The sequence below is a fragment of the Convolutriloba macropyga genome, chromosome 2, assembly GCF_964194025.1.
Source record: "Convolutriloba macropyga chromosome 2, txConMacr16.3, whole genome shotgun sequence".
NCBI lineage: Eukaryota > Metazoa > Xenacoelomorpha > Acoela > Convolutidae > Convolutriloba > Convolutriloba macropyga.
The window spans coordinates 69,107,740-69,120,959 of record NC_134469.1 but is presented as its reverse complement, the minus strand read 5'-3'; the positions used below and the strand labels follow the sequence as shown (position 1 = coordinate 69,120,959).

The window sequence follows — 13,220 nt, the reverse complement described above, 5'->3', positions numbered from 1 at the left end:
GTATGCTTCTAATTGACTGCTTTTTGTTGACTGCATCTTTGAGAGAGTGAGTGAGAGATACAGAACGGGCGAGAGTGTAAGGAGTAGGTGTAAAAAAATTGGCTTAGCGGGCAGTTAATATTTTAGCTCCTTTTTCATGCTGAGTTGATTCCAAAATACTGCTTAATTGTGGAGTTGTGTATAATTTCTGACTATTTTAAGTGATCTTAGAGTGTTTTTAGTTCAATATTCTCTGCTTTTGTATCCAAATGGGATTGAGTGGCGAGCATATTTTTTGTGATGCATTTTGGTTTGGGTTGGATCTTTTTGTGTTGCTTTTCGCAAAATTAACATTCTTTTATTTTTTTATACTTTTCAAAATTGATGATACTTTGCTTTTTTATATCCATTATACAACTTTCAAATAGATTTCAAGCAATACCGTTATGTTTTGTTGCTTAGTGTTGCTTACATATTGGTGACCATTTTCTTCGAATTACATTTTTCTGGTTGCCTTTAAGTTTCTGAATTTGTATGCTAGTTTTCAGCTCTCTGGCAGCCTATTTGGTTTATTCTGCAGTGAAAAAAAACGGGTCAATTGACAACATCGGGATAGGACAGATTCTCATTTGTCTTTGAATCTGTTTTTAATGCAAGTAAGTTATATAGGAATTTTCAGTTTTCTGTCTTTGTCTGTCCACTTTGTTTTGGCTCTTATGCCGGACAGTGGAATAGCTTTAGTAGCCTAAACTAAATTTCTAAAATTGAGATTGAATAGATTTTTCTGCAACTTTGGTATAGAAAAAAAATGATTAATTTTTTTATAAATAATTATTGATAGTTGTTTTTTATTATTCAATGTCTTTCATCTTTCGCTATTCTGTGGGTGGTGTGCATATTTTTCTGGACACTGATAACAATTTTTCGTTTGCAAATTTTCGTCCTGATAGGTACCAAAAGTTTTAAATTGCTGTCGAACGAAAGCTTAAGCAATAATTGTAAACGGGTTGGAACCCCTCCTTCGTCGGAGTTTTTTTTGCAACCAAAAAACTATCTAAGCTAAAGCGCCTCGTAAATAAGTTGCCCCGCTTGATGTTTGAGGGCAATTTGTCCTACGTTAGTTTGTTTATGTTAGGTTCTGATTAATTATTAAATGGTTTTCTTAATTAATTTAGCTGTTTTTTTGGCGATACCTCTTTTGATTTGTGAAAGATGGGGAACTGTGAATCGCACACCTATTTGAACTGGGATTTTTCTTTCGTCACGAATTGTTTCAACAGTAATTTTGATTGTTATTGTCGGAAAAAAATCAGAATTTCGCATATTGGGTATCAACTCTGAGCAGTATTGGTACAAAATAAAGTTCTTTGAAATAAAGTAGCGATAATAGAATTTACATGTAATTCTCACTGGAAGCCCACCGTTTTCGTAAATTTCGTAAATAAAGATTGATGAAATGCACAGATTGAATTGAGATTAAATTTTGGTTTTCAATGTCCATTTTTGGCCATTCAAAGTTTCAATTAATATTTTGTTTTTGAGAACTTGTCGTGCTGTCAATTTTTGTTATATACTGTGGCGTCACGCTCACTTCACATCAGCTTTTGTTAGTTCACTCATGATATCTGTCAATTGTGTTACGTACATGGCTTTTTTCACACTTATTGGAGAAGCGATTTTTTTGTTCAATTGTGTGAATTTTGTGTACTTCCGTGATTTACCTCGCTCTCGATGTGACCTTTAATCCATCAAATTGATTTTTGCTTAATTTAAAAGATTGGTTCCAAGTCAAAGAGGGATATCTTTTTCGATTTGAATGTTATTGGAGAATAGTTCCACTGTACATATTTCTGTCAAGGATCAGTTAAAGATATCAACATTTTTTTCTCAAGCTTTTTTAGGTCTCATTTATTTTATTGTTGTTTTGTGACTACAGGTCTGCGCTTCTTTTGCCGCTGTTTTCTGGCAAGCTGCTGGCTTTGATGTTTGTATTTGTATTTATCTGCATTAAAGTAGACCGACAGAAATCATTTTAATAAGCAAGCGAACTTTGAAGACTTCTATTTAGTTTTGGTTTCCTTCTTTCGGAAACCGTTCCGAATGGTTATAGTGCCGGATGTTGAAATATTATGTTATCGTTTTGGTCAGCTGTTTTTATGTAGTCGACTGCGTGTCGATTAAATGCATGATAAGTTTCGTTAATTAACTGTTTCTGAAGTTGTTTTACGTACGCGTTTGTTGATGAGTTTATCTTTTGATAATTTTTTTTACCAGAGGTCCTTAAGCGATTGGGTTTTTTCGGCTTTTCTATTGAGTTAATCCAGGGATTTTAATTAAAATCTATAGGAGGCGATGTTTTCTGTTTTTGTTGTTGTTGCCTTCGGTCAGAGAGTGTCCTCTTTGGAGGCGGCTATTTCGAGGAAGTTCGCAGCATTTGGGCAGCAGTCGTAGTCGACTGTGCCAATTCGTTTTGCGTACGAGTTGAGATAGGGTGAGTAGCCACTTCGTAGTTGCTCAAGAGTACGACTGGTGCGTCTAGGGAGCAGGGTCTCTTTGGTACTTATCTCAGGTTGTTTTTTCATCTAGCACTTCGCGTTCGTCAAGGTAGTTCTTGACTTCATTTGTATGGATTTGTTTCAGCATCTCCTGAGAGCGGGTTTTCAATGATATTTCGTCATCCTCTATGTATCGTTCGTAACGGCTCTTCAATGTTTGTTTCATGTTGCGTTGTGGTGTGACTTGCTTTAGAAATCGGTCTCCTGGATGGCTGTGGATGTGGTTCATGAGTTGTTGGTGTACGCATCGCATGCGAGTTTGTCTGCGGACTGGCAGGACCTGACATTCATCATGGTGTTGGATTCCTGTCATATTTACGCAGTCAGTGGCGATTCGTAGGGCGATGTTTTGGACTCTTCGCAATTTCTCGATGTGAGTATTCGCAGCAACTGGATTCCATGCAGGGCATGCATATTCTTGGACTGGCCAGACAAAAGCTTCATAGCTGTTCACGATTTTCTCTTTCTGCTGTCCCCAGCTAGTTCCGCTCAGTGCTTTGAGTATGTTAACACGATTCCGTGCTTTGCTGCTGGTAGTAGAGATATGCGCGCCCCAGTTTAATCCATTGTCGAATGTTACGCCGAGGATCTTTGTATTTTTTACTTGAAGTGTTCGGCTGTTAATCTTCATTGATGGTTTCTGTTTGAAGTCTGTTCCATGGGGGAAAAGAGTTGCTGAGGCTTTTCCTAGAGATACTTCCAGGTCTCGTTGCTGGAGGAATGTACAGAGCGATTCTAAGTAAATTGATATGTCATTGGATATGGATTCGATATTGTTGCTTTGTGCGTAGACTGTGAAATCGTCAGCGTAGGAAACCAATTTGATGTTCAATGGGGGAGTGGGAGCGTCGCTGACGTAGAAATTGAACAAAATTGGTCCAAGCACTGAGCCTTGAGGCACTCCGAAGCGAACGATTCGGTTTTTCGAGAGCGAGTCTGAGAAGAGTTCGGGCTTCTCTACCATGCATGTATGTGCTCAGCCAGCGAACCAGTGCTCCTGGCAGGCTTGAGTTGGTCACTAGCGTTAGCAGAGTGTTGTGCGACACGGTGTCGAAGGTTTTGGACAGATCTACAGCGACTAAGAGTGCGGTCAGCAGGTTGCTTTTGATTGAAACCGTTCGCAACTGCAGTTGCTAACTCATTGTGTGCAGTTACAGTCGAGTGTCTTGAAGCCGTGTTGATGTGGGGCACATTTCAGATGGTGTTGTAAAATTGGAAGTATGCATTTTTCAAGGATCTTTGAGGCGGGGCAGAGGAGAGAGATTGGTCTGTATGACTTGCTGTCGTAACACTTTTCCCTGGTTTTAGGAGCGGGATGATTGTGGATTGTTTCCATATGGACGGGATAGTGCTAGATGATAGAGATAAATTAAAGACATTGGTTAGGTATTGGAGGGGTATGGAACCGAGGTGTTTTAAGTGAATCATTGTTATCCCATCGGGTCCCTCGGCTTTTGAATTTATAGCTTTGCTTTTGTCGAGTTTAAATTCATCAATATTGATGGTAGGCGCCTCGCCGAGTGATCGTTTTTTTATTTTCCGGAGGATGATGCGGAAATTTTGGTCTGTCGTGTGTTGCTTTTGGGAGTGGTGAACTGCTTGAACAAATCGGCCATGACTCTGTGGTCAGTGATCGTTTTCTTTCTTTGTGAGAAGCGAAACATGATGGGATCATTACATTTCGTTTTTGTTGCTTTGTTGTCGAGATTTTTGATGGTTCTCCACAGTTTGGCTGAGTCCGTTTTGTGGTCAATGAACTCGCGTCACTTCGATTCTTTGCATTTCCTGATGGATATCTGGATTTTGTTGTTCAGGGTTTCAATCTAGCTGTCGTGAGGGTTACTGGCTCGGAGTTGTTCTCTTTCTGTTATCCACTTCTGCGCTTCGTCTGGAATTTGTGTTATAACGGATTTACGTCTTTCAGGGGCACGTTCTGTTTAGACGCGGAGATTTTTGCTTTTCTCAAGGTCGCTTCTCCGTGGTAAATATCTTTGGGCTCATCGCAGTCGCTGAGCTTCATTCGAAGAAGGCCAGTCAGCCTTAGCTATGTTCGTGAAAGTGCGTTTAGGCGCACGGATGAAGTCGGTTGTGCTCGTTGTGTGGACATCGATAATGTTAAGTGATCAGAGCTAAGACCTATTTCGGTTTTCCAATCACTTGTGAGAAGAGAGTGCGACGCTAGGGAGATGTCTGGCGAGGTTGCCTGTTGATTCGATGGCAGTCTGGTTGGCGTGTTCTCGTTCAGTAGTCCGAACGCAGATTCAGCAATTTCCATTGCAATGTCCTGTCCTCTTGCATCAGAAATAGGGGAGTGCCATGTTGGGTCGTGAGCGTTGGCTTCACCCATGATGATGCAGTTTACGTAGCCGAGGAGACCTAGGGATGCACTGTAGTTGTCCGGGCAGCTATTTTAGTTGGCAGATAGAATTGGATGATTTTGATGCGACTGTTTCCAATTATGACGTTGATTGCTTGTGATTCCAGGGTTCCGTCATTGCTCTGAGCTTGGAGGGTCACATTTTTGTACTTCGCGCTTTCATGGATGAGAAACGCGACGCCGCCCCCGTGTCGATTGCCAGTGCGATCTTGCCGAATTAATTTGTACTGGTTTCCAAAGTCAGGACATTTGCTTTTCTTGGTTAGTTTCGTCTCCTTTAGGGCGGCAACCTTGATTTGATGTTTCAGCTGGTAGGCAGCAATCTCTTCCGCATCGGTGAATTTTGGTTGGGGAGGGTGGGGGCTTGTCTACTTTGCGTGGGATGGTTTTGGAGCATGCGTTGCAACTCCATTCTTTGGTGACCTCATCTGCTGCTCGGAAAGGAGTGCATTTGTTTTGCAGGTACTGGCTGCATGTCGCGCATCTCACACATCCCTGTTTGTTCACCGGTTTCTGACACGTGCTGCATGTCCATTTGGGGCCTGGGTTTGTTTCGATGGTAGCTTTAATGAGTAGGATTAGGAGCAGCACTGCTGGCATGTGCTGCTCCTCTGGGAAAAGCCCGACTCCGGTTGAGGCTCTCTTCTGACGAAGGAGGGGTGATTGTCCGGCAGGTGGTCCTGCTGAATGTCCTTTTGCATTGGATTGCTCCAGTGTTGGAACCACCGCGAAAAGGCGAACAGTTTGGATCCATGTTTTGTATCTCGTTTTTTTTCTCGTTTGGTCTAATTAGAGCTGTGTGTATAATTCTATCTGTGTTATTTTCTTACCGAATTGGCTACAGTCAGTGATAGCGACAACTGTTAATATGTTAGCCTTAAGACCCTTTTCGATGTTATTTTGGCGTTTCGTGTTATTTTTAGTTGCGATTTTGATATTTTTTAATGTTTGGCGGTGAATGTTTTTTTTTGTGTTCATCTTTTGTTGGCATTAGATTGGCCAGCTCTGATTCTTTCGAAATCTCAAATTTTGGGGCAAAAAAACCGGTTGATTGAGATGCAGTTCTAAACTGTACACTAAAAGTGTCTTCCTCGTGGGAAAAAAACCGCTTCTTGAATTTACGAGCGTATGCATTCAGGAGTTTTAGGACAAAATTTTTACTCGTTTCCTCATTGCCTCTTTGAATTGTTATGATGTTTTGTTTTCGTTTTTCATTGGTATTATGATTGTTTTGGTACAAATATGTGCAAAAGTACAAAAAAGGTTTCACAGATTTATAGTTTTGTCGATATTCATGTATTGCCAGCGGCTTGTGCGTTTGAAAGCATCTTGCCAGTACAACTGTTCTACACAACTAGAGAGTGTAGACGATATTTGCTCATCCAAACTACAGGTTAATGAGGATAGAATCTAAACTCCACATTGCTGCACTTGTGCAATAGTGGGGGTGGGGGCTGTAATGGAAATGGAAGAAATTTGTGAAATTTTGTTCTGTTCATGTTGCCAACTCTTACATTGTGAGTGCAACATTTTCCCCGCTCGCAGCAGTATCCAGAAAAGCACTCGTGGTCAAACTCACAGTCCTTGCCCCCCTTCATCAACAGCCTATACTCGCTTGCCGGACAGCAGTAGTCAGGGAAGTCGTCCCCCACTCCCTTGCCTGGACAACACTCCATTCGGAGACCACACGTGTCATGGCCACAGTTGAATTCATTACCGTTCTTGTTGTACTGCTCAAATGTACAGCAAGTGCCTGAAATTTGCCAGCTTTTAAAAAAGAATAATATTTGGGATCAATTCTGTACGATCGCACTGTGCATCTCATGACCTTGATTCACCCTCCAGATATCTTGCGAGTCAAATGTTGTAACTTAGCTGACCAAATAAATCTTCGCATGAAAATTGAGCTTGGGCAGATTTCTTTTGCCGCTTATGAGGCGATAAGATCTTAAGCGACAAAAAATACAAATCAGAAGCGCGCAAATAATCGAAATTGAGCAGTGCAATATTAAATATATCTCTCCTTCTGAGGAAACGGTTGCGGCGAAGGAGCTCATTAGGAAAAATATTAAGTTTTTCAAATATGTTCTGAGGAAATCGACCCTCATAGAAAGTAACCTTTTTGATGAGTCAGTAACTGGTTTAACTGGTTTTAATAGTCAAATGTGATGCCTATTAGCAATAAAAAGAATTGATAGAAAAGAAGTTAGTAGAAATTGATATAAAAATTGATAACATTTTTTTGATAAAAACTGAGGAGAGAGTATTCCCTAAGAGAAGAGATCCTTGTTGACAAAATTATTGTCTTTTCACATTCGTGGGATTGTTTCATTTATAAGTTGAGTTCAGTTGATCAGAAAGTTTTCTTAGAATGTATTTTTTGTTATTAATTGCTCTCAGACGAAGTTTGTAGCAATTATATTTATCAGACTTTTTGTCTGACCATTTGACGTTTCGTCCTCAAAAACTAAACAGATAAAACCCGGAGGTCATTAAGTTCTCGGAAAAAAACCCGGAGCCTTGCTAATCTCTAAGTATGCAATTCACGGAAACCGTTGAGAAATAAGTTCATGGGTGGCGCTTCAGAGTTTGTCCCCCCGCCCCGCCCCCAACGCAACACCCACTCCAACGCACATTCAACGCCCTATCCCTTACCAGGTTACCTCTCAACCACCTGTTCGTCCACCCTGCTCCACCTCATTCCAGCTGTAACCCCGCAGTCCCCTAAACCGCTGCTGGCTAGTGACGAAGCCAACCGCTTGCGAGTTGCTTGAGAGCAATTTGCCCGACGTTAGTCTGTTGTGTTCACAGGAAATGGTTGTGCGAAAAATGATCATATTAACCATGCATGGATCCACCAGTTTGCCAGTTGCAGCAGTAGTCAATCTGGTTGTGCTCACAGCAGTCGTTGTTGTCTCGACAGGGAAGTGTCTCGAAGTGGTTGCGGACACTTCTGTGGCAGCAGTGTCCCCCGCGGTATGCGTCTTGATCACAGCACACCAGTCCACTGTAGCCACAGTCATCATCTGAGCCACACCAGGAGTTATAGTAGTGGTTGTAGTCGTACATCGGGATGCACTCATAGTTCACGCATACGTCGTCACTGGCGCAATCTCTAAATTTCTAAATCTCTAAGTTACTACTGGTATGCATTTTTGCATAGGCACCATTAGAATGATTAAACTCTTCAGGCATTGCGTTATGCCCTCCGGTTAGAACAAGTTTTTGTCAACTGCGGCAAAACCTCTTGGATTCAAAAATATTTTGAAGAGTGAAATTACCTATCTATTGGGTTGTGCAAATTTTAAAATTATAAAATTTTAAAATTTTAAAATTCAATGATTTCACACGACCGTGAAGGTGTTGACCCCCTTTAAACTGGACCAATTTCGAAGAGGAATAAACATTCATTTGTTCCATGCTTGTCTGCTTCCGTTTTTAGTTAAAAACAGGAACTGGATAACGTCGGACAAATTAATCTCGAACGACAAGCGGGGCAAATTAATTCAGAGAGGGCTGTATCCTAGGGTGAAAAAAATTTCCAATCAAAGAGGGGTTCGAACCGGCAACCTCTAGCGCAATAGACTCAAGCATTAGCCACTCGTCGGCTATCTGGTGCTTACCATAAGTTATTTGCTTCAGCAACAGACTCATTTTCTGAATGAGAGCAAGTTAGGTTGCTCAAAAATCAAGAAGTCAAGTGTGAAGAAGTTACTCAAGAAGAGAAATCGAAAGAATTCTAGAGCAAAACGGTCTTTTGGAAATTTTGCATTAAAAAGGCACGTTTACAATAATCGCTTCAAACTTCGTTGGCGATCAATTAATAATTCATTTTTATAACCGAGTATGCTCTTCCACTCGACCGTTATCGTGCTCCTATTAATTTTCACTACGCGAAGAGTTATGGGTCGCAAAGAGTCTTTTACGAACCGATTTGTAGCTTTGATCTATTTTCATGACTCTAAGTGGAGTAATGGCGAAGCTTCATTTTCACCAATAACTAAGATTTCAAAACGGGAAATACTGTTGATAAATGTGAGCAAGAAGGCAATATGCAATACTTATTCTTGTTTCTGCGAGAACGCCAAAAAGTTAGACCAAATAAGTTTTCGCCCAGTGACCAAAAAATTTTGTGTATGTGCAGCATTAAATTTTTTAGTTTAAACTTGTTAACTTGTTTTACTCCAACCGACATACTTTTACAATGTTCAAATTTTAATTGGTTGTGTAATTGGTTTTGGTCGTCGCATTATTTTACTGAGCGTATTGTCTTAAGTTATTCCGTTTGTATTTTTCTACATCACTCTCTTTGAATCTTCTTTTGTCTACATTATCTCCAGATTGCATGGCTAGTCTATTTCATGCTATTGTCTTTTGGTATCAGTCAGATATTTTGAAGTTTTTCCGGTTATAACTCTGTCCTGAAGTTTTAACTCAATCAGTAATTCTATTTTTGTCGAGTTCAAGATCAGAAAGCGTCAAGTTATCATTGCATTATGCATAAAACCATTGTACACTCAGAGAGGACAGTTTACGGATCCGACTGGATCAATGAGCACTGCCCTTAATTCTTTTTTTACAATTGGAGATGACTATTCGAAAAGAAAATTTTTTTTTCACTATTGAAAGATAATAGATGAAATTCTCAATTTATTTGATGGAATTTTCAATTTTTGACAAAATTTTTACCCTTTTAGGAGATCCCGGCGACAGCAAATTGAATCATTTTGTGTTGTCTTTTCAATAACTTTAAAAAAAACCGCGAAAAGTGTACACAAAGTCGCAATTAGGAGAAGATTGTTTTTGTTATATCATATTTCGATAAAATTTAATTTTCTCTAATCTTGTGCACCAGACTGACAAATGAAAAACTAGAAAGCTCATTATAGTTTGATGGTAACACATTGTTTTCAATAAAAAGATTAAGTAATTTGGCACCTCTGTATCTCAATGAATTCCTTTCGAACTTTCGTTTACACTTTGGTACTTTCAAAAACCATTTCAATGATCTTGTGGAATTGTTTGATCGGGATTCGAAAGAAAATAACTCATAAGATATGTTTCTGTGTTCATTTTATACACTGATTTTATTACAAATTTAAGAAGTTCGTAAATATGCAATTCGTGAGCAGTTAAGACCTTGTATTTCTCAAAGAACTGTGTTACATTTTCTGTGTATTTCTGGAACAAAATGAGTCTGAGAATTTTTTTGCAATAGAACTAAAGGTTGATGGGAAGGAAAGCTTACACATCCATATATCAGCACACCATATTGAATGATTGGTTTGATATCTGATGAATAAGTCTGGAGTAAAACACGTTTTGGTACATAATGCCTTAATTTTGACACTATTCCGCCCTGCATTGCTAACGTTTTCTTCACATCCTCAATGTGCTCTGTGAGTTTCATTTTTTTATCCAAACGCACTCCGAGATACTTGCAGCTTTCTGACTCAGGTATATTAACAGAATTTAATTTAAATACGGAAAACCATAATCAATGAAAGATCAGATCATAGATTATGCTGAAATCTTAAGTAAATCGCGAAAGTAGTGTCAATTCTTAAGGCTGGACATATATACTCTCCCTCTAATGATAGACATATTTCCTTAATTTCAGTCTTTTGAAGTTTATCGAGAAAATCATACATTCTAGAATGTCTTCTTTTTTAGGAGAAAGAGTTCTGTCAAATAATTCTTTGCTAAGAGGAATAAATTGAGAAAAAACGGGTTTCTCAAGGATCAGAACTTGGACCTCTGCATTTTTACCACCAACGATATATTTGATAAGTTCTGAGAATAAGGAAACATGGTCGATTTTAATGCTATATCAAAATAGGTGGAATATAACATACGTTCAAAAACGAAATGTCTATTGCTTGGTTCAAAGTGTCCTCTAAAAAATAATTTAATTGGGAGTGAGCAAGTAATAGAAGAATAAATTTGTTTGGAACACTTAGGTGTTAAATGTATAAAAAATTTCTCATTTGGTGACCACGTAAGTTACCTTTAGCAGAAGTGTAATCACTATTTTCAAACTAGAAATTATCCCAGGGGAAGTTGCTATTTAGAATATAAAAACAGTAATTACCCGCAAATTTACAAATATGGCGGTTTTGTTTACGATATAGCAAATCCGAGCAACCTATATACGGTTCAGTTTCACCAAAATTCTAGTTCAGGAAAATTCGAAAAAAATGTGATCCGGTTGATCGGAAAACAAAATTGCGTTTGTTTTTCAAAATACTTTTCAGCTCTCAATTTTGTCTAATGTTGTAAAAAGAAAATGCTGCAGCGAAAGAAACAATTCCTTCCCAGCAGTTAGAGATAATGAGATCTCTTGTAATTTGTCGCCTAATAAAATTTGGACTCTTTATAGGGAAGTTGACAAGCAGAAGAAAAGGCATATGTTTAAATCCGAATGCCATATAACTCTCTCGCTTTTTAGTGACCAACCGTGTAGATTTCGGTTTTTCTAGATTTCGATGGGATAAATTTGACAAATTTTTTGGTGAAAAGCTGCATCGAAATTTCAAGCACAACAGGCAAAATAACGCCTAGTTCTCAACGAATACTAATTTTCAATTATTTCTGTGATCATTGTGAAAACGAATTTATTGTTTTATTACAAAAACGTTGTGAAAATATGCAAAATTGGTAAAATCTCTATGCTGCCACCAAAAATTTAATGAAATTAAGCAAAGGTAAAAAACATTAAGCCATAATAAATCCGAATTAACTTCCAAAGTTGGGTACAACCTAAAAAATGCTGTACTTGGTTAGAAACTTAGCATGTCGGAGAAAATTGAGAGTCAAAACAATTAAAGGCTAACTAAAAAATCATTAAATTTCTGTTTCCATCGACCAACTGAAGCTTAGGGAAGTCAGCATTAGGGTGTGCGTCGGGGGATCAAGAGTGAAGGGTCACCCTTCAGACATTGAATTTTGCTCAACACTTTGTCGCGCACACTTTGAGACTAGCGAAGCCTTAGGATCTAAGGGAGCTGCTCAGCCCCTTAAAGAAAAGTAATAGTCGTCATACGTAAAGTCGGTCTAGCATAAAGTCGCATTAAAAAAGACCGCAGGACTAACAAAATTGTTACAAACTTCGTCGGAGAGTAATTAAGCAAAAATTGTTTTATGCGAGTCAGTTGGTTCCTTCAATTTCAATCAAGACTGAAAAAAAACAGTAGTTTCTATTGATATCAGTACAAAAGAATTAGTAATGGACTGGACAAAATTGTGCTTATCAGAGTACAGTCAATGTTTGATTAATGTATGATTAGTAGTATCAATAGTATATCATTTTCTTTGTCTTCTTCCTGACTGATTTGTTTTGTTTTTGAGTGGCTTGCGAGTTTTTGCGTTGGGAGATGTACTTGGGAATGCTTTTGTCAGTTGAGCGCAACTGAGTTCTAACCTGAAGTAATTTAATTTTATATGTAATAGCAAAAGTGAATTATAGTACTTATTTGATTAAGCCAACATCAAGCTCCTTTGGTCTTTGATCTATGAAGCGCCTGAGTCAGGCGTCGGTTTTCGATTTGAGTCGTTTGAGAACTATTTGTCCTGGCTGTGACGTTTGACTGTGTATTCTTTATAATATACGGTGTTGATTCGCGTACTACAGTCACGTTTTGATTGAATAGTTTTCGGGCTCCTGTCAATCAGAGCACTCAGCTATGATCCAATGAACCGCAAAACAGTCAGTTAGCGTTGATATTGGGCTATATTGCTATGGGGTGGGGTCTATAATAGGCGAATCCTTTTTGTTTTTGTTAGTTCAATAAATAAAAGTTTGGCTGGTATTGCACAAGAAGAGTATGTATTGCATCTAACGTGTCGTGTTGGCACAGTTGCAAGTAGGGCGTGCAGACTTCGTGCCATTTCTCAGTCAAGTCACGCTCTTCGGAGTCGTCAATAGAGTCCAGCACTGAGTCCCAGTTGTTATTCCAGGTGTGCCAGTCTTGGTAGTTTAGGTTGTCAAACCAGTCATCCCACCAAGCCCACTCAGGGGGGTCTGTGGTCTCAGCGAGGACTGAGGGGAAAGAAAGAGACAGAAGTATTAGACAGGGGGTTGTCATAGCAACAGGCAACAGACTCAGTCTGAAGCTATTCAATCCGGCCATCTATCTCTAGTTAAATGCAAATGCTTGTTTTGAACATTTTCTGTCCTTGTATGCAAAAATCCAAGTGCGCTTCTCTGCTGAGGTAAGTAATGGATAAATAATTCAGTTAAAAAAAAGTTTCACCTGTTTTTTTGATGAATCATTAATTATCCTTTTCTGGTAGGGGCCTCGTGTGGTATA

At 39.0% G+C, this 13,220-nt stretch overlaps 2 protein-coding genes across 2 annotated transcripts in view; both read right to left on the bottom strand.

Moving 5' to 3' along the window:
• Positions 1–13,220, bottom strand: part of LOC142334656 (ubiquitin-conjugating enzyme E2-18 kDa-like) — a 174,383-nt gene that overhangs the window by 120,478 nt on the left and 40,685 nt on the right. The gene's annotated exons all lie outside the window — the stretch shown is intronic.
• LOC142334653 (uncharacterized) overlaps positions 1–13,220 on the bottom strand; it is a 25,629-nt gene extending 12,409 nt beyond the window's left edge. The window contains exons 1-3 of the mRNA XM_075382862.1: positions 12,751–13,220; positions 7,755–8,026; positions 6,426–6,664 (exon numbers count right to left, since the gene is read on the bottom strand). Of these exons, the coding sequence (XP_075238977.1) occupies positions 6,426–6,664; positions 7,755–8,026; positions 12,751–13,040 (801 nt within the window). The 5' untranslated portion in view covers positions 13,041–13,220. The remainder of the gene's footprint in view (positions 1–6,425; positions 6,665–7,754; positions 8,027–12,750) is intronic.